The sequence below is a fragment of the Macrobrachium rosenbergii genome, chromosome 8 (genome assembly GCF_040412425.1).
Source record: "Macrobrachium rosenbergii isolate ZJJX-2024 chromosome 8, ASM4041242v1, whole genome shotgun sequence".
NCBI lineage: Eukaryota > Metazoa > Arthropoda > Malacostraca > Decapoda > Palaemonidae > Macrobrachium > Macrobrachium rosenbergii.
The window spans coordinates 55,263,163-55,285,571 of NC_089748.1; the positions used below are offsets into that span (position 1 = coordinate 55,263,163).

General features: G+C 38.1%; 1 protein-coding gene across 2 annotated transcripts in view; it reads right to left on the reverse strand.

The window, feature by feature from the left end:
- Positions 1-22,409, reverse strand: part of Gcn2 (eukaryotic translation initiation factor 2 alpha kinase Gcn2) — an 87,466-nt gene continuing 65,057 nt past the window's right edge. For both annotated transcript variants that reach the window (XM_067107834.1, XM_067107835.1), the window contains 2 exons: positions 21,761-21,936; positions 1-4,563 (listed from right to left, as the gene is read on the reverse strand). In XM_067107834.1, coding sequence (XP_066963935.1) covers positions 4,422-4,563; positions 21,761-21,936 — 318 coding nt within the window. In that variant the 3' untranslated portion in view covers positions 1-4,421. The remainder of the gene's footprint in view (positions 4,564-21,760; positions 21,937-22,409) is intronic.

Here is a 22,409-nt window from a genome sequence, read left to right on the forward strand (position 1 = left end):
ATAAACCAGGGACTGCCTGTATTTGGAGTTTGAGCATCTTTGCTTTCTTAAATTATTTCACTTAATCACCAAAAGATTAATCAGTTCTCCACACAATTACAACAACTAGTTCAGTTAATTTATCTTATATTTTTTTTATCAATCAACAATATCTGAAGTACATTTTTACCAAAAACTGTAAATCATGACCTAAAAGACATGTACAAAATTGTGAAATTTTTCATGTATTTTTTAAAAATTACATTAAAGTTTTAAAATAAACATACAACAGTGAAAATGTTTCAGTGGAATCCCACGATAACAAACAAAAAATGCAAAATTTAACATTCAAAGGCTGGAGAGTACAAAAATGATTTAAGTACATTACACAACAGCTTCAACATGCCAACCTTCAGATAAATTAATTATAAATTTAAAAAATCAAGTTACTGGTTTTCATTCCATTATGTTAATAGCCAGTTACAAAAATTTCTTACATTTCAGTTACTGGGGAACTACTGAAATGTAAATACATAACAACCAAACCAGATATCCTATCTAATTTAACTCTAACTGTTATAATCATTAGTTATGAATTAACAAAAAATCTCTACCAGTAAGTCTAATGCTGCAGGGCAAAATTAACCTTTGTCCTGGTGTCTGGGTATTGCTTACAATCCTGTTGGCCATCTAATTCTAACATACTGTAATAAAATAATAGTTGCACTGTAATAATTATGTTTTCATCTTTTTTTCAACAGTGTCATGGTTTAGTATATTTCCACTGGAAATCTTGATATAAAAGTTATTTGAATATAACACTCCAAAATTCATAACCTTTCTCATTTCTATACAATTAATAGTAGAGAGCCAGCAACAAAAATAAATTAAACAAATAACCTTTCATATAATGACACTGAAATGAATATATAGACTACTGTAGTACTATAAGGCAATTATAAGAAAAGATGGAAAACAAAAGAAGCACCCTATCTACCTTCATATATGAGTATCTCATAACAAAAAAACATTAACATTAGCAAAAACTAATGTCTTTGCCACAGATGTATAGTACTGTATCAGTGCTGATACTATACATTTATTGTAAGAATACTGTGCATGTATATGGCTCTGTATGTTAATAAAATGAGAATACTGTAAAACAAAATACAAAATAGAATATCACATACTTATACCTTTCAGACAAAATATCACATTACAGAAAAACTGAGAATTACCGTACCAATAATTGGAGAGAAAGGTAAAAAGCAAATAGAAAAGGTGGTTTTCTTTATGTGAGTATTAGAACAGACAAATTATTTTTAGCTAAAAATTATTAAATCAAAAAAGCTTCTTGGATATTCCCTCTCTGGAACAGTTAATGTCTTCCAAATGCGTGTATGCTGTTAGCCAGTTTTGCCTTACTTCACTGTCTTACATTTACTTTGCTTTAAACCTCTTATTTCTGATTCTAATGTATTCAGACACTTTACTAACATGTACACTTAATTACAACTTCTCATTAACCAGCTGATAATACTGAATTTACCACAAGCAAACTCTTCTTTCCAGCCCTAAAAAGCATGTGAATTTCATTAAACAAAAATAGTACTAATGCCTAAACAATAAATCCATTAATACATAACATTGATCAAAAATCATTGTATTTGGTCCACTCTGGCAGAATACACTGGCCCCTCATTAGGTGATTCATGTTTTTCTCCTAACTTATAATTCCAATAATTCTCTTAATTTGTCTGTTCCTTAATAACTTCTAGCTAATTTTATTTTCCTCTCATGGAATCATCTATAACATCTAAGGAATATTAAAATCCATATAAAAATTACGAAAAGAATAAAGTAACAAGACATTTTTTCCTTTGCTGATGTGTATTCTTAGTCTTGTGATAGATGGGGATAAAAAGAATTATGCAATCCAAGAGTAGCTAACCTCAACAGTGTCTGTAGGAAGATGTTGCCTGACAGCTGTTTATGTTGCCTGACAGCTATTGCATAACCTCTTTAGAGATTAGAAGATGCAGTTTCTTGACTCTATAGAACAATGATCCAACAAGAAATTTGGGGATGTGATGCACGAAAAAATACTGAAACCATTTACTGGTCATGAAAGCAATATTTACAAGAAACTGTGAAAGTGACATGGTTACAAATCTCAGAAGATGAAAATTCAAGAAATCAAAACTGAGGATTATATTTTCCTAAATTTGATTCAGCAAATTAGAATTATAGCATAAAACATACGGTCAGCTCTCAACTTAGGCAATGCTAACTTACACAAATTTGAACATGGATTTTACAAATAAAAAAAATGCACCAGGCACACAAATAACATAAAGAATATGTAAAAAAAAATTCAGCTTTCCAAATAAAAACATGAATGATGCTACTACCACCAACTTACAATACTGTACTACAGTATATAAACATGACTTCAAAACAGAAACTGTAACACATCCTACGACTCCTGCTGATGTAACCCCCTTCCAATGTGCTGTTATGTAAATACAACATGAAACTGGAGCTTAAATCTATCCTTGCTGAACTGAAATAAAGACTCATCATATCAGAGTAAATGCCAGGTTTACTTAGTTAAATTCACTGTTACTAAGAGAAACTGTATTCAGAAAGAGAGAGAAAAAAAAAATTATATCCATGTTACATATGACCAAGTGCCAGACTTAGCTGGGTAAATTCACTATTACTAATGAAAACTGCATCACAGAGATAGAGAGAGAGAATTTATATCAATCACTGTTATAAAGAATGCCAATCAAGCTTACTTAAGTAACTAGTAATTAAAACTCTGGAGAGATTTACATTAGTCACAGTTATATATGTATGAGTAAATGCCATACTGCACTGTACTTGGTTAAATCAATTACAGTGCCTCTGCATCTAAATCTCCAGCAAAATAAACTACACTTAGCAATGATAATAATAATAACAACAACTGTTAAAAAATAATCAAAAAACTATCATTAAGCTCGGTTGAAATCAAGCACTTCTCACTGTCAATTAATTGAGATGACTAAAGAAATAAACTGTACGCCGAAATCTCAATTATCACATCGACGGTGTATTTATTTCCCTCTTTCATGTCATAAATACAAGCAATTTGTAAAACAAGCAAAACAAAATAAAACAGGTTCTTGCACTGTTGCTTACACAGTAGTGCTAAGACAAAAAAAACAAAGAAGGCAGATGAAGACTGATGGGATGGTGCCATAAACCTTTAGTATCCTCTATAATTTAAGTGTCACCCTTACAGGAATATGTTCTTGAAGTAATAGCAGAAGAAACCTAGTCAATCTGAAAAGTAGTGTAATGTAGTTTTGCAAATACACAATGTGTGATATGATATTTAAGAGCAACTGACATTATTAAGTAATTTAGGCAGACCATCAATTTAATTGACATGATATGCAGGTAATTCCATAAGTGACAAAGCTCTTGATTTAATATGCCTATGACCAATCTTAATCAGTTACTGGAGGAATAAATTAAACAGGACTTCATAAAACTATTTCACAAGAGATATATGAACAACATAATTTTGCATCCTGCAAATAATGTTCATCAGAAAAAACACATCTTACTGTTCAATGTACATTGAATATTTGCTCACTTCTAGTATTCATTATGACACTAAGATTTGCATGATGTATTCCTAATAATTTGGGGTGAATAACATAATTAGGTAAATAAATATTTCACTAGTAAAAAGAGAAAAATTACTCATAGGCGGCATGCTATGTTTATAGAACAAAAAATTATGAGTTGCGTTGATGAAAATTACTTACAAGAAGTTAAAATAAGCAGGCAGTGATTTTACAAACATTATTTGTCCATGCTAGCAGGTTACAGAATTACAGACTGTGATTTATGATACTATCTTTAATCTGCTGCATAATAAAGGAAAAGTAGCAATAATCAAATTCTCTAATTGTAATTAAACTAATTTCTACACTCCTCACTGTATCTATGAAACATTAATTTTTTATACATATATTTAAAATGTCTTTTTTAACATTATTCAGTAAATACTGAATACAAATAGTCAGCCAATATTAAAAACCTGACTCTACAAACTAGAATTTTTTGTGGGCTTGAGAATTCCAAATCGATAGTAAATTGCCCAAGACGCAATACTAGTGATATTTGTACTGCACTATATTAATCTTTGTAATTCTCATATGAAATTGCAACTAAATTGCATTGTAAAATACAATTTCTGGGATACAAAAATAAAGTTTAGAGGAACCAGTAACTTGATCAATAATCTAAATATTAATACTGTTTAATAAAAAAAATCATAAAAATAAAAAATAACTACTCAATGTCATATATTGCACCAATACTTAGCTGGCAAAAACTTTAATAACAGTAATATCACCATTTATTGACTAATATCACAATTTGAGTTATATAACTCTCTTAAATGTATTAGAAGAAATAGTGCTATAAAGTATGATTGGAAGACATCGCTCCGACTTTTTTCTTGGAAAAATCTTCCTGTGTAATTGATTACTTATTTCTTCAATGTAATCTTTTTGATCTTGAAATCTGTAAAAACAACAAATGAATAATTGCAAAACATAGCACAACTACATAACAAAACAAGGTGGGCACTGTAAATATGAAATTTAGAAAACTACAAATCTTATATGTTCAGATACTACAACACACTGAAGAAAAAATTCAATAATTACAAAAATGTACTTGTAATAAGTCCCTGAACTTGAAATGGAGAGGAAATGGTTGAGAAAAAATTTGTTGAAGGTTTGTTTCCTTCAACAGCTCTCATGCCTGAAAACTAGAATACCATGGCATAACTGAGTTATCAGCATGTCCCTACACAAACTAATGGCCTATCAGCTAGTCAAGGGTTTTCTCTTATGATGGCTACAGACTGTTTTCAAGGTAACAATGTTTATGCATATTGTGCCCAAGATATAACTGAATAGTAATTATAAAATTTTATACTGATTTATATAAAAACTAATCATGTTGGATCTTGTCATTCTGAATATTGGTTTCTGACTGGCCTAAGTAAGAATAGGCATATGGGGAACTAATATGAGCTGGCAAAAATGGTGACAAACACTGATGTCAAGGTCTACATTTCTACAGGGAAAGAGCAATGACAAACCCCTAATTCAGCCATTTGAAAACTTCTGAGAACATGAGAACTTTATAGTTATCATTTTATGTCCTTAAAAGCAATCATTTACTCGCCTACAAAACGATGAAAGGAATTGGTTATGCTCAGTGAACATTCATCTACTTTTCATTATTATAAAAACATAAAATCCTGAGTTATCTCCATTCTAAAGTTATGGATCACTAATAGTCATTGGTCTGATAATTCACTGTATCCAGTTCAAAATCTGTGATTTACCATTTGAAAGAAACAAATATATTATCTTGAAACTTCAAATAGAAATAATAACTACAGGTACACAATCCTTCATCCAAAATTCTAGAAACCAAAAAGCTCTAAAAACCAAAAAAATTTTGTTGAGAGCAGGTCATTTGGGTGTGTGCTGCTACTCAAATTATTTTTCTTTAGAAATCCCAAGAATTGACCTTAGAAAATCCCAAAAATAACAAAAAATCTAGAAAATCCCAAAAATAACAAAAAATCTCAGAATAATAAGATAATTGTACATCTGCCAAGCCTTACAGCCCTTTATAATTCTCTCTCTCTCTCTCTCTCTCTCTCTCTCAGCTCTCTCTTCTCTCAACCTCTGACTTGGCAGGAGGGGGCTCTGAACCTAGGGATCTATTTTTCCTAAGTTTGATCCCAAGTGTCCACATATATATAAATACGCTTTAGGAATAATTTCGTGGATTTTTCCACTTTTCAAAATTACCAAAATTAATAAACTAAGGAAAACATATCAGGGCATGGAGTGAAGTTGAATCTGAAGCTAAATAGTGGAACTGGTAGAACCATCAACTACCTGATAATGTTCAGACCTGGTTTTTCAGGCGGAACTATTCTGTGGAGCTGGACCAGTTCAGGGGGCCTGGTTCTAGGAATAGGACTCTCGGCTTTCTGTCCGGTTAGCCCATATTGTGATTGCTAGGATGGGATGACTGTATTGGTTACAATACACTCAACCTAGCAAGCGGTTTTGCTTACACTTGGGCCATACTAATCATGATGTGCCATCCCCTTGGAGTAGGGTAGGACGCTGACATTTGGGAGTCAGTTCACTTGTGCCATTAGTGGAACATCCAACTTCATAAAAAGCCAATGATATCTTTTCAAGATTTATTAATTTTTTTTTTTTTATATATCTTTTTTGAAAAAGTAGTCTTGAGGATATTAGTACCCCTGACCCCATGATGGTAAAATTTGGCACAGTCGATGACTAAATGGAACGTCACTCCTAATCTCCTTAACATAGATAGAAATGCTACAACGGAACATCCTGTTCCAAGTAAAATATCAATCACTAAAAGACTCAAGAGTCTAGAAAGTCAAAAAGAAAAAGAAACAAATAACCAACAAATTGGTAAGCTCAGTATTATAACACTGGAACCATACATTAAGGACAAATGCTCTAAAATAGAAACAAGTAATCCCTAAAACCCCATCAACACAAGACAGCTCATCACCGGATGAATGAAAAAATTAAAAAGAAATAACTATCGACTAAATCCAACACTAGTTCATTTTTGAACATATTTTGACCAGACAATTGGTCCAGATTTTTAATATTAAAAGCAGAAAAACAGATCTCACCAGCCATGTTAGAGAACAGATTATTAAATATACACCCCACACAAGACATGGAATGTAGGCATATCAAAAACAATGAATGGCTAATACAAACAACAACCAAAGCCCAATCAACAACTTTTCTACAAATAACCAACATAAATGAAATAAAAGTAACAGTAACCAGCCATGAAACACTTAATTATACACAAGGCACAGTAATGCTCCCAGACAATGATGAAAAGAGCTACCATCAAAACAAATCTAATTGACTCCCTTAAACTAAGATACAATAACATACATGACTTGGAATTATATGCTGTCCCAAGTAGAAGGGATGCAACAAACATATTAAAATAGTCAAAAATAAAATTTACAAACCGAAATCCACGAAAAATAAAAATTTGGACTGAATAGAGGTTCGCCCCTTTGTCCCTAAACCTCTCAATGCTCTCCTAACTGCCAAAAAATATGGCCATTCAACCAAAGATGTAGAAATAACGCTATATGCTGTATGTTCTGAAAACCACACAACAAATTGGAAAATGCAAACCTTCAAATGTGTAAATTGCAAATTAAATCATCATGCTAAATCTAAAGACTGTATATTTTATCAATATTATACAGAATTACAAATGTTAATGGACAGAACTGGTATGCTGTTACCTAAGCCAAACTCGAACTGAAGGTGAGAGGAATCAATGACCCAGCAAAACTCCATTCATATTCAAATATTGTAACAACTCATAATAAACATAAAGAATCTCAACACAGAATAGATGTGACACACCTCTCCCCTCCTCTACTATTCATAAAAGCCCAAGAGTACAGTTGCAACAGGCCTCCCCAGTAACAAGCGGTTAATCGCTCAGAAACAATTCCAATGATATGGAAAATCAACAGAGGTTAATAATCCAGATCTGGAAACTCATAATGCATTAACATCATCCAGAAAACTTAATTGACAAAATAACCATAATAAAAAAGGAAAGTGGTGATAGAACTCCCCAAGGGAAAAAAACCTAACATTCCATTCATAGATCGATCTAGCAAAATCCAGTCTCACCCATTAATCAGAAACAGATTACATTAACTGCATCACAAGTGGAAATCCATAGTGTTCACAATCCAAGACAAATATAAATAACGATTCCCCAAATATGGATAAATCAACTAACTCTTCTGCATTCTCATCAAAAATCAATGCAGAAACTTTCAGTTAAACATCCCACTGAAGAACCAAAACCCATAAAATTAATCAAATTACAACACATCAAATCAACCTCAACAAGACCAAAGAATAGTAATAACACAAACCTAAAAATTCAAATCAAAATTTTGTACCAGCACATCGGAGATCCAGTATGCCTATACCAGAAATTCTCACAAAAAATATTACAACATCCAGTAATGGAGCATAGATGGGACCCAGAGATTAGAACCATTCCTTCAACACTCAGAACATGATTTATCTTTATGGATGTCAAGAGTGTTTTATCATTACGCATAATCGCTTACCTAACAAAAATGAAAATGTTTTATCAGTTACGTACAATCGTTTACCTAACAAAAATGAAAAAATATAACCCGAAATTTCATAATAACTTTAATAGGTTCAGAAATGCCTTTAACATTCCATCAAGATGGCGAACTATGCTCAGAATCCTTAAAACTAAAAGAAAAACATGATCAAAACTCAAATAGATTTCCTAATAAGGAAATATGAAGAAGAACCGATCAATGCATCAAATATTCAGCAATCAAACCTAGCTGCAAAGAAACCACAAGCAACACAAACTCTCTTAAAATGTTCATGGATGTAGCTAAATCATCAATTAACTTACAAAATCTAACGCCAATCCCCTTCAAACAATGACCAATAAAATAATTCAGTGGAACATGAATGGATTTTCTTCGGCTTCGGCTAGTGAAATCCAGAGAATACTAAAGGAACATAAACCTGTTTGCATATGTCTACAGCATATTGGTACAAACTCCTAAGGACTTTAGAAACTATAAATTAGCTTGCCACTCACCAATAGTGGATTGGCAAGCAGGAACAGCTATATGTTCATAACGATTCAACTTAAACCCCTAAATATAACATCACTGTCATATCAAATAACTGCAATCAAATTGTATATGCCAGACAATCAAATTGTCTCCATAATAAATCTATATAATCAGCCAAATTTTAACTCAAACTTTTTAGTGATTTACCACAAATAGTAAATAATGTAAATGGCCCTACTAATAGTGCAGGCTTTTAATGCCCATAACCCATTGTGGACAGCATGCTAGTAACTTGGCCGGCTCAAACATTGAGAATTGCATAAATGTTCAGAATTTACATTGCCTGAATGAAAGTGATTCACCAACGTATTTCTCAAAACTCATTTAACCTTCTCCTCAATAGATATTTCAATATGTTCACTGGAATTAGTTGAGACTGGAATGGAATGTCCTAGACGACTCATATACTAGTGATCACTTTCCAATTGTTTTGAATTATTTGAACAACCAAAACAATCATTTCCCATAAAATATAACTTACTGAAAGCTGATTGGGATAAATACAAATTTACAAACTAGAAATATCCTCCCTTCCCATTAAATCAAAACAATAATGTCACAATGATTTTCTTTTCCAGTTTTGTAATCAGTGCTGCAGATAAATGCATCCCCAAAACTTCTTCAACCCCTAATATATCCTGTTCCATGGTGGTCTAATAATTTATCTCTTAATCCAACCAAACACACACTGGCACGAATTTGAGTAGACTAAAGTCCAGATTAAACACCCTTAATAAAGGCCCTTGTAATATAAACAAACTAAACAAGATAATAGTTATAAGTATAACTATTGATCACATTAAACCACTTTTCAATAAATATAATGCAAAATTTCGAAAACAATAATATTCGAAAAGCTCAGTCATGGAAAAAATTATATATCGGAATTGTCACCAAATACTTCAATTAAGGAAATATGGCACAAAATCCGTAAAATCAATGGTAAACATGTAAGACCACCTAGAAGCCCAATACTATAATGGCAAACTAAATCATAACCTACAAGATATTTCAAATATATTAGCCAAACATATAGAAGATATTAGTGCTTATTCTAATTTAGATGAACACTTCAAAAGAATTAGGAACACAAAATAAATCATACACTTAATTTTGAAACTGATGAGGACCTTGATTATGGCAAGAATTCAATATGAACGAACTTAATTTTGCCCTAAAATCATGTCGATCATCAGCTCCAGGGCATGATATGATTTCTTTTGAAATGATCCAGAATTTAGCCACACTAGCTAAAGAATTCTTATTAAAATTATATAATAGCATATGGCTAACGCATGTCTTCCCAACTAAATGGAGACATGCAATAATCATACCCATCAGTAAACCAGGAAAAAAGACCCAGCAACCCCTTACCAATTATAGGCCAATATCTCTAACAAGTTGCTTGTGCAAACTGTTGAGAAAAATGGTTAGTTTGAGATTAACAAGTCATAACAAAACACTCAATTTTATCACCTACCCAATCGATCAATAGCTGGTAGATCTACACTAGACCCAGTTAACTCAAATAGAAGATCATATTAAAAGGATTTGAAAAGAAAGTTGAAGTGGCTATTTTCTTTTGATATAGAAAAAGCATATGATACCACATGGAGATACAATATTATGCAGAAACTCCACAGGTCCAATATTCGAGGTCACCTTCCAATATTTATCAATAATTTTCTAACAAATCGTACATTTCAAATCTGATAAAAATACATATTCAAATTGCTACGTGCAAGAGGAGGTATCCCCAAGGCAGTGTTTTGAGCTGCATCTTATTTGCCCTGCTTGACAGATGACATTACTCATGAACCTGCCTGAGGGCGCACAAAATAGTTTGTATGTGGATGATTTTGTAATTTATTATTCAGTTATTCTTTGAGACATGCTCAAAGAATACTTAATATAACAACAAAAATATAACCACTTGGACCAATTCCGTGAGGGCTTCAAGTTGTCAGTAACAAAACAAATGGCATTGTCTTCTACAAAGACAAAAGATGGTTGAAACAACAAACCATTAAGTTATATCTTTATAATGAAGAGATAAACATGTGCAATAGTGTTAAATATTTGGGTATAATTTTTGACCAACATTTAAATTGGAAAGATCATGTCAAATATATCAAAGCCAAAAGGATCTAAAAGCCCTTACTTTATTAAAGAAAATCTCACACACCAAATGGGGTGCAGGATGAGACACAATGTTAATGTTATACAATGCAACAGTACTATCAGTTATAAATTATAGCTGTCCAATTTATTCAACTGCCTCAGAAACAACTTTAAAATCTCTAGATGCTTTACATCACGAGGGAGTACGATATGTACAGGAGCCTTCCACTCATCTCCAACTGTGTCTATTCTAGCAGAGGCAGGCCAGCTGCTCTAAAATATTACAGAGATCTAATTACTTTAAGAAGAGGCTTATCCCTTCAAGCAGGCACATCTCTGCATCAAATAAATTTCAATCAAAATACAAATAATAACCCAAATCAAAACTCATTTACTAAAAAACTAATCATCTATTGAATTTACATAACATGATACCCAAATTTACCCAAGAAATAACCGGTCACACCATGGACACTAAAAAGGGCAAAACTATGCACATATTTATCATATCTTTCAAAGAAATATATGTCCAAATACAGAAATGTATCATCAACATGCCATGGAACACATAAGACGGAAGGGTAATCCCTTCCATAATCTACAGATGGATCCAAAAATGAAGGTGGAGTGGGCTCATCAGCCTATTCAAGTGATAAAACTATCCAAATGGGCCTTCCTCTAATATCATCAGTATTTACAGCAGAATTAACAGCCATACAATTGGCTCTCAAGATTATAAAAAGGAATTCCTTCAGCACTCATATTGAGCGACTCGAGAAGTGCAACTGAAGCAATAGGATCATTTAAATCAAATAATCACCTTGTCCAAATATACAACGGGAAATACATCAGTTAATTACAAACGGCCTTCAAATTCAAATTTGTTGATCCCAGCCCATGTAGGCATTGAGGGTAATGAGAGCAGATAAAGCTGCAAAATTGGCTTGTACAATCCCCCCCAACTACTATGAAAAGCACCCATATCAGACTGGCTAGCATCAGTTAAACCCTTTAATTTATAGGGGATTGGCAAAATGATTGACAAATATACCCCCACAAAACAAACTAAAACAAATTAAGAACAGTTAAAAAATGGCATTCTTCTACCCAGAAGCAAAGAATCAATGAGGTTATTTTAACAAGACTCAGAATAGACACTCCAGACTCACACATGGTCATCTGATGTCAACTCCGCACACAAAACCCAATAACTTGTGAAAGATGTAACATCCAGTAACAATCAAACACATCTTGATTGGACTGTCCCAGATGGCATCATGAAAGAAAGACTTATTTACAAAATAAATCAATAAAGGATATTCTAGCAGAAGGTAACAATTTTCAATTAATAATATCATTCTCTTCCTAAACAAAAATTAAATTGATAAGTAAAATATAATCTTCCCCTTTTTTTTTGTTTCTCTCGATTGTTTTTTTCTAATTCCCCTTTTTTTATTATTTATTTATTTAGTTAACTACTTAATTTTTATGTACTCTTTCCCCATTCTTTCCTCTAGCCCGAGAAGAACCCTAAAAAGAGTTCAGAGGTCTGGTTAAACAAATCATTTTATACTCTCTCTCTCTCTCTCTCTCTCTCTCTCCTCCTCTCTCTCTCTCTCTCTCTCTCTCTCTCTCTCTCTCTCTCTCTCTCAAGAAAAGATACTAATAATTTGAGTCTCTTTAAACAACAGGTATTAGCACATATGTACACAGTGAGTGTGTGTGTGTGTGTGTGTGTGTTCCTAATGTTTTAAAAAATGTGCAGTACAGGTAATACATCTTTGGAAGACAAAAAAAAAAATTTGTCGTCAGTTGCATGGACTATAAAGAAAGTGACCGGCAGGTAAACAGAAATGGATTAACACTCCTCGAGAGATTAAAGAGATGAATTTTGTTTCGAAGGTATGTCAACACAGCATTAAATATCTTCTGAAGTAAAGAAAAAAAAATGCTTTTGTTGCAGAAGAATCTCTGAACCAACAAAACTGGCACTCATAATAATGAGAAGGAATTCATTCTATTCTTCATATAATCAGCAAAATACATACACTTAAAAACTACATTCTGTATTCAAAACACACCCACACACTTACGTCATCGTCAGCTTCACGTGAGCAGAACGATCTTTCTCAGACAGAATACATCTAAAACCTGATTGGCTGCCTGGTTGCCACAGAGATTTGTTAGCCAATGACTGCCCTATACTTCTGTTCTATTGATAGACATGTGGACAGCAATAAGTTTGAACGTTGCCATGATCATGATTATTCGACTGATGGCAAAAATTACTCAATAATTTGCTTTACATAATTACTTCTTTGTGAAAAACAAGGATTTCTGAGTTCAGTCCTGTCAGCGGTGAAATTCCATTACAGCACGAATTTCTAGGTATAACAATGCTAGATATACCAGAGAAAAGAGCTTTCAGAAAGCTGGGCATTTACCCCCAGTCCATCGCCTTTAGAAGACGCTGGTATAATGAAGGGTGAGTGAAATACCACTACCACGGAAATATACTCGAAAGATCTCTCCTATCAAAACCTCGTAAAAGAGCGGTGAGCCGCTACAGCTCCCACCTCAACACCGGGCTTCAGACGGCGGCACCAGCGCCACCTACTTCATTCCATTTTCTAGCACGTGATATGCGTTCGCTTTTTGTGTGCTCGTCTTTTTTGGATTGTTTTTACTATCATCTACAATGGCTTCGGAGCACCTTTTCCATCTCTAAGTTAAGTACCATCTTCTTGTGGGGTTTGATCTGTTTATGGCTGTTTTGGTCTCCTATTTTCATAAATATTGGGATCTTCTTGACGCCACGGCCCCCGTCAGCCATGTCGCATCATGAGGCAACTCCTTCTGTTCTTTCGGGTCGGTTTTCTCCTCAGTCGCTATATATAGATTTTAGCCCTTGAATTCCTTTCCTGGTGGTTCCGGCGGTGGCTCCCCTCCAATTTTAGTTTTGTTTTGCATTTTTGGCCTGTCGGCCTCTCTTGGGAGTTGCTCCGTCCAATTACCCACCAGGTTGGGTTCTTTTTCATTTAGTCTCATCGGCTATTATGTTATTCTTGAAGATGGTGCTCTTCTTTTTAGTTTTAGTATTTTTAATTTTATTTGTTATTGTTTTTTTGGTTGTGTAGTTTTTGTTCTGGTGGGCCTCCGAGGTAGGCTACACTTCTGTGAACGTAATTTTATTTTGATTGTTTTTATATGATGGTTGTAGTGTGGGCTCCATCCCTTGCCCTGGGTGCGGAGATCAGGTTGAGGGAGTTTTGCTTGCTGTTTCCACAGGATCGTGGTTAGGGCCAGAAAGTGAGCCCTCAGTCCCTCTTCCTCCACCTCGGGGAATCGAGTTCTTGGATGTGTTTCTCTAGGCTAGTGCCTACTTATCCCCTACTGCTCCTGGTTGGCTCTCGGCACAAAATTTCTCTCCTGTTGGTTCCTCCTCTCCTTTACACCCCTTTTCTCCTTCCTAACCTATACTAGGTTGGGTTTATATTAGGCTACGCCTAGGAGAAGTTGGGCTTTGGGCTGTGTAGCTCCCCTGTGGGCTTCCCTCCCAAGTTCATTGGGAAGGAAGGATGCAGTTGAGCTGGTGTCATGTTCTCTTTGTCTCCCTCTCCCCTTCCGGTAGCCTACTCCTCTTCACTACCCCCTCCCCCTCAGCTTTGCGACTGCGATGCGGAGTGACGCTAGATGGCGTTTCTCCGAGTCAGGGACTCCTCCCCCTATTGGTAGAGGGATTGGCTCCTCCCCATCATCGTCCCCAGCTTCGCTGTGGTGGGGTGGGTGGTTGCTTTGCTCGAGCGTGTTCAATCCCTGTCTCAACCTCTCGTCTCCCCATCGAGCCACGGTTAGGGTTTTTGTGTGGTTCACGATGTTGCGAAATGATAGATCCTTTACCCATTTGTTTTCTCCGGCGGGGAGGTGAATGTGAGATGATTCTATGTCACGCTAGCGTAACGGACTCCTCCGGTCTCGAGTGTTACCATCATTGTTATTTTTGATTATTGTTATTATTATTATTTTGTATACGTGATTCCGGTCCCACACCTGGGGCCCGCCGCATTTTCTGGCAGCCCTTATGGTTGGTTCCTGCATTTCGTTCCTTCATTCCCCGGAGTCTTCGGGTCTGAATCTCACCTTCCACTCTGTGCATTTAAAGCTTATTGGCCCAGTTTAATTTGGTGTTCTTCTACGGAGTATTCCGGTTGTAGTTGAGTTTCCGGCCTTGCCGACTTTATTTTTGCTGAGAGTGTGAGGTTCATGTACCGTTACCTTTACAGACTGTCGCTGTGAGGAGCCGGGTGCACCGCCTCCTTCAACAACCCTACGGGCGTGGTGCGCCGGACCCACGCTGGTTGTGCGGTCCGACTGGACGACCTGGTTGTTTGGCACCCCGATGGCTGTGAGGGTTTGCTTTGCTCTCTCCTCAACCATCCAAGACGAGCGTAAGTGAAAGTCTTTTCCTCCGGTCCATGCTCCTCATAATGATACGTTGTTTATATTCTCCATCTGTCTTTCATTCCTGACTAACTGCAGGTTTCCTTGCAGGCGGATGAAAACTTCCAAGAAGTCTGCCTTGGAATCCCTCCGGCCTGGTGGCTGGGTTGGCAGAAATGTTCCGTCGGGAAGCCCATCTCGACGCCAGGTTGAGGGACTTGCTTTTACCCTCGGCGCACGGGTGGCCGCTGCAGTACCAGAAGAACTTGCCACCCCTATTATCCAACAGATCCGCGGATGGCCCAGCCACCTCAAAGTGGACATCATGTCGCCCGGATGTCTCGAGGATGTTGCCGCCCTAAACCTCGACTTGGAACCAATGAATACGGAGCAGGACCAGGTGGTAAGTGGTGAGGTAAGTGAGGATATTGGGGCGGGCCCCCTTGTTTGACTCTGCTTCATCTGTGTCTTCATTTGTAGGTTTTGTAGAAGTCTTCCTCTTTGGGTGATAGAGCTCCGCCTGCTATCCCCAAGTTGAAGACTTCATGGAAGGCAAGGGCTATAAGTCCTCGACTTCCAAGAAGGCATTGCCCCTTCCCGAAGGCTAAGGTTTCAGGACCGTAGCCTCGGGAGTAAATCTAGCTCCTCTCCGGCAGTGGCGCGAGTAAGAGGGGCAAACCAAGCCCTCCTCGCCAGCCTCTTTTTGATGCTAAACCTCCCAGCCACTGAACTATACAAAAAAGTTCACGGAGGACCTAGATTCTAGGTTTGAGAAGATCTCAGATAAGTTTGCCAACTATGACAATATACTGCAGGTTTGGCTGCCAACTAAAAGCAGAACCGCAGTATTCTATCCCCGACACTGCGGACCTCCCGCCGCTTGATGTCGGAAACCCTTGGCGTTCGTGACCGGGCCATCCAACATGATGGGCAAACTTACCTTAGACGGTCTGGGCATGAGACGGTTGGAGGAGTTGGAGTTCTTCCCCGATCTCTTGCCCCTTATCCTGGCAGTGAGGCTTACCAGAAGCTCTGGATTCGGTCAGACAAGGTACTAGGGAGACTGTCATCATCCCTAGAGACCAAGCCCAGTCGGCTCTCCTACACCCTGGACGGAGTGGCAGGCAGTGAACACAAATTGACCCCTTTCAAGGGGCAATTTCACGATGTTCACCCTGGGAGAAGATCTTCCCACTCCTTGCATGGACAAAATTGCTCTGGCTACCGACCTAGCATGCTTTGACGGAATCCTTTTTCTCAATTAAGGGAAACAGATCTACTTCCTGGTATTCTAGGAAGTAACGAAGTTCTGTGGACGTCCACCACTTTCACTGTAGGCAAGCTGGACCTTCACTGCTTCCACGCAGTTTAGCTTTAACAACTCCCTAAGCTGCCTGAATCATTGTTAAAAAGCGAGTTTGAGACCGGACTAAGTTAACCCGGTCCTTGAGTCTCGGCCGTCTTACTGAGGCTACTGCCGCCTCCGCTCGGATTTAACCCTTTTCCAGGTCCTAGCTAAGTCTTTCCCCCATGAGCTTCAGTTAGAGCTTGCATGAGTTTGTTATGGCTAGGCTGGAATGCAGAAAATTTATTTTTGCTGACGCTATTAATCCGCCACGAGCCTAACAAGCTCATTAAAGTTCAATCTGGGGACCTAACCTCTTCCCTGAAGGAGAGGTTACATCAAATCATGTCTGAAGCTACACGGGCCAATCAGGAGTCTGCGCGCCGGTGGGGAATTCCCACTTATAAGCGCAAGACCCAGAATCGGCCGACCCCCAGACGAGAGGAGGAAAAAGGTTCAGGAGACATAAGAGGCCCCATCAGGCGGTGGTTCAAGCCGTCCCGGTCCGGCAGTGGCCCAGCCATCTACCTCTAAGTCCCAACCCCAACAGTAGCACGTGTTGTCCAACCAGCGACGCCCCTCCCATGTATCCTCCACCAGCATACAACCCTACATGAAGGCCGTGGATTTTTTCACTGCCTCAATAGGGGTTGCAAGGGGAGGAAGGGGCAAGGCCCCACAGAGGAAGGTCTAACACCACCCCAAGGGAGAGGACGTGGTAGAGGGAACAAACCCGCTCCCTCCCACTGAGAAAAACGCAGGGTGGGCGGTCGCCTGTATTGGTTCAGGGACCAATGGACCCTTCAGCCCTTTGGGCACACAGCATTGTGTCCAAGGGACTAGGGGTGGAGCTGGATCAAGAATCCTCCCCCTCTAAAACAGATTTTACCAGCCACCCACATCAATCTACAGGATTATGTAACAGAATTGCTCAACAAACGGGCAATAAAGAAAGCAAAGGCACCCAAAGTTTCAAGGCAGGCTATTCACTGTTCCCAAAAAGACTCGATCAGCAAACAGTGATCCTGGATCTATCGGCGTCTAAATCTCTACATAAATGCGACAAGTTTCGCATGCTTTACGGTAGCTCAGGTTCGACTCTACTTCTGCGTGGAGCGTCACCACTTCTTATCGATCTTTCAGACGCTTATTATCACGTCTTCGGTTGCGCCGGAACTTCTCTCAGTTCTCGGTTTCAGACTCGGGGAATCAAGCCCTCACTCCTTCGGGTCATGCCCTTCGGTCTGAACATTGCACCCAGGATATTCACCAAGCTGGCGGATCTGGTAGTACAGCAGCTCCGGTCCTGGGGCGAATCTCCCAGCAGCGTACTGGACGACTGGATAATCTGCTCCAACTGTTCCGGAGTGTCAAGAAGCCACGCTCCATAGTCACCAATTTCTAGAGTCATTGGGTTTCAGCTGAACAGGAGAAGTCCCGCCTGACTCGGAGTCTCGGTTTCAGTGGCTGGGTCTTCAGTGGACTGTCCTCCCACATTATCTCTCCCTCCTTCCAAGAGGAAAGAGATAGCATCTCTCACCAAGAGGTTTCTCAAAATCAGTCATCATCCCGTCGGTCCCCAGGGAAAGGGTCTCGGTCTCTCCAATTGCCTCAGTGACAGACCTGCTCTTGAAAGCCAAATTAAAAGACATAAACAGAGTGGCGTGGAGTCGAGCAAACACCAAGCTCAGGGACAAGGCCTCTATCCCTCGGATCTTAAAGACAAGACTGCGGCCTTGGACCACAGTCAAGGGCCTGTCCAAAACAGTTCCACTTCAGTTTCCCCCTCCGGCACTAGTTATCCACACAGACGCTTCTCTGCGGCTGGGGGATATTCACCAAACAGAAAGTACAGGGAACGTGGTCCACAATGTTTCAGCAGTTCCATATAAACACCCTGGAAGCCATGGCGGTCTTTCTAACGCTGAAGAAAATCCGCCCTCCAATCGGATTCATATCAGGTTGGTGTTAGACAGCGCAGTGGCAGTTCATTGCATCAACAGGGCGGCTCCAAATCAGGTCGGAGTAAACCAAGTGATGGTAGCTATCTTCTCCCTGGCTTAACAAGCACGGTTGGCACCTGTCAGCCACCACCCTAGCAGGTGTCCGAACGTGGTGGCGGATTCTGTCCAGGACTACCCCGTTGGAGACGGAGTGGTCCCTGGATCGGAATCTTTCCAATGGATTTGCCGGGTTCCGGGACTCCAAGTGATCTGTTCGCAACGGAGAGCAACTTCAAGCTCCTGTTCGTAGCCCCCCAACCTGGACCTCAGGCGTTCGCCACAGACGCAATGACAGTAGATTGAACAGGTGGGAAGAATTTATCTGTTCCCTCCAATAAATTTGCACCTTTGCAGTGTTACACAAACTAAGGACATTCAAAGGTCACCAGCTCTGTAGCCCCTATTGGCATGAGCAACGGTGGTTCCTCATTCAGGAACTGGGCTTGCCCAGTCTTGATTCCCAAGCCCATTCTGACCCAGACAGTACAAACCAGACTGTGTCAGCTTCCTCAGGATTCAAGATGCCTAGCTTTATGGACTTTATAAAGTTCGTAGCTCAAAAAGGAGCAAACATTGACCTGTCAACACTCTGTTTTTAGAATCAGATAAAAGAGATTCTACTATTAGACAATATGACTCAGCAGTCAAAAGTTAGCCTCCTTCCTGAAAGCCATCTAGCCAAAAATTATGACGACAATTTAGGAGTTTCCTTCTTTAGGTCACTGTTTGAGAAAGGTCTGGCTCCACTATTACCACAGTCAAGTCGGCATTGAAGAGGGTATTTTTGCTTTTAAATCGACCTTACAGATTCTTATTTTTCATCCATCCCCAGAGCATGCGCTCGTCTGAGACCAGTATCACGCCCACATTCGAGTTACTTGGTTTCTCAATGACGTCCTTAAGTTAAGCGTCAGAGTTGGATAACTTCCATTTCTTATCAGGATCTGTTAAGGAAAACTCCATTTTTACTTAGTTTGGCTTCAGGTGCTAGGAATTTCAGAGCTGTCAGCTCTCACTAGAGGTGATAATTTGTTAACTTCTCCCATCCGGAGAAGTCCTCCCCCTGACCCTATAGATTTTTAGCTAGAGCTAAGACCCACAGGACAGGGTGGTCTCCTTGGAAGGTGGTGCCCTTTCTCTCAAGATCAATCTTTATGTCCAGTCCATACACTAAAAATTCACTCTCTCAAGAACTCCACAGAGTAAGTCGGGTCCTTTTATCAGGAGAAAGGTGGTACTCTTTCTCTTAATGGTATAAGACAACAAATTTGGTATTTCATTAAACAAGCCAACCCAGACCTCAGTTTCTAAAGTTCATGATATTCGAGCAGTGGCTGCTTCTATTAATTATTTTCATAATATGGACTTTTCAGAGTTATCAAAATATATGGGTTGGAAATCACCTCTAGTGTTTAAAAACGCCACTATTTAAAATCACCGGAAGCCTGAAATATACTATAGCAGTGGGAAGTGTCATCTCCCCACCTTAAATAATTATATCCTTTTCCTTTTCCCCGCCTGCCTACCTCCATTTGCTTCTCTGCTTATTCTCCTGGTCGTTTATGCCTCACTGCCTAGCTCTTCATATTGATATATTGTATTTGATGATGAAAACTGTAATCTGATTAGCCATAATTGTTCGTTTGATGGGTACTGACAGTTTTTGTTTGGCTCCATGTACACTGATAATTGTGTGTGTTATTTTCATTAGTCTTGTCTCTTACATGTTTGACCTAAGTTTGCCATATATAGTTTTAAGGTTGTATTTCTTGTTCTGTGCACATTTCATGTTTCACTACTTTTAAGTAATTTTAAGATTTTGAGGTTTTTTCCCATCAGACTGGGGACCTCAGTGTTTTGTAGTGTTAAGTTTATTGGTGTGCTTTAAAATTAAGTTGCCTTACTTTTAAGTATTCTTGTTTATGGAAGTGAGATTCTTAATTAAAGTTATTTTCGTTACAATTTTGCCTTTTCTTCAGGTTACCCCCTTTTTTCCAGTAGTAGCAGTCTTGCATGATTTCCCTATCACTATTTCGGGCTGACAGGACTGAACTTCAGAAAAGGGATTTTGACAGAGGAAAATCTATTTCTGAGAAGGTCCCGATGTCACCCGGTGACCCTCCTGTCTAGTCTAGTACTCTCCCTCTTGCACATGCCAAGTCTGGGGTTAGCATAGCATGGAATGAAGTAGGTGGCGCTGGTGTCGCCGTCTGGCGGGTGCTGAGGGTGGGAGCTGTAACGGCTCACCGCTTACGGGGTTTTGATAAGGAGAGATTCTTTGAGCATATATTTCCGTGGTAGTGGTATTTCACTACCCTTCATTATACCGACGCTTTCTAAAGATCATCACTGGGGGTAGTAACCCCAGCTTTCCTGGAAAGCTTTTTCTGGGTATATCTAGCATTGTTATACCGAACATGCTGTAATGGAATTTCACTGCGACACGGGACCTTCTCAGCTAGATTTTTCTCTGCCAAAATCCTTTAACAATAATTTTAACTTTATTATAGTGGCATGAAAAACTTAATAATAGTGTGTTGTAGTGATGCATCATCACTTGCGAATCCAGTTATATAACCGGAAAATCATGAACAAAGCTGCTGCAAGTACTGGATGTTTACATCAAGCACGGCAGAAACAAAATGAGGTTGTCTGCTAAGTCGTTCCTAGTATTGCCATTAGTGGGTGGTACTGGTCACCTACACCAAACAATCGAAGTGTTACCACTGAATTTTGAATTTAAGCTATCGTACTAGTTGGAAATTATAGCTATGTAATTACTTGGTAAGTTACTTTTATGAAAGTAAATAATAATAAAATATAATGAATAAATAACTACCTGTATAATGAAAAAAACATGTAAAAAGGAAAAAAATATGTTTTTGCTGCAGTTCTGAAATCAAAAAAATTCCAAAAACCAAAACACATCTGGCCCCAAGATTTTGGATAAAGGATTGCATACCTGTACTACAATTAGGGTTTTACTTATATCTAATATATTATAGAATTACTTGAGCATCTGAAAACATCATCATTATTATATTTTCTTACTGAGATTTGAGATCTTTCACAGAATCCTTGAAGTTTTTGGAGCTGCTATCTGTATCCAGCATTCCAAAAGCCATAAGAGCCCTTTTATCAAGGTCTACAGCCCAGACTTCCAAAGTTGTGCTTGGTCCTAGATTTGGCCAACGATTAGTCACAGCATGCATAACATCACGGTATATCTGTATGAAAACAAAGAAAATTGAAATACTTAAGATTCTGAGTTCTCTAAATAAGAAATTTTAACTTTACCACTATTATAAATTCACTCATTAAACCTTTTTAAAAATGAAATACTGGGCCAATTGAGAATGCTCAGAATATGCTGCTAGAACAGTGTCCAGTATCAAAATTTATTTCTTAATGATATTAATTGGTAGTCATAAGGTTTTCTCAGTAATTGGTAGCCATAAAGTTTTCTGTTTAATTTCTTAAAAATTCAAGGCTACCTACATCTGATTAAATATAAATGCATTGCCTCTAAAGTATGCCTATATCATCTCTGTTTGGAGTTCTGCTCTCATATTGGGGGCACCACAATTTTATTTCCTTCCTTGACTGGAATGAACCAAAAGCAATTTGTCTGGTCAATGTTTCCACCCTTGATCCTTTTTTTTTTGGTTCCCTTGTCTCTATACATACCACTGTTATTTGG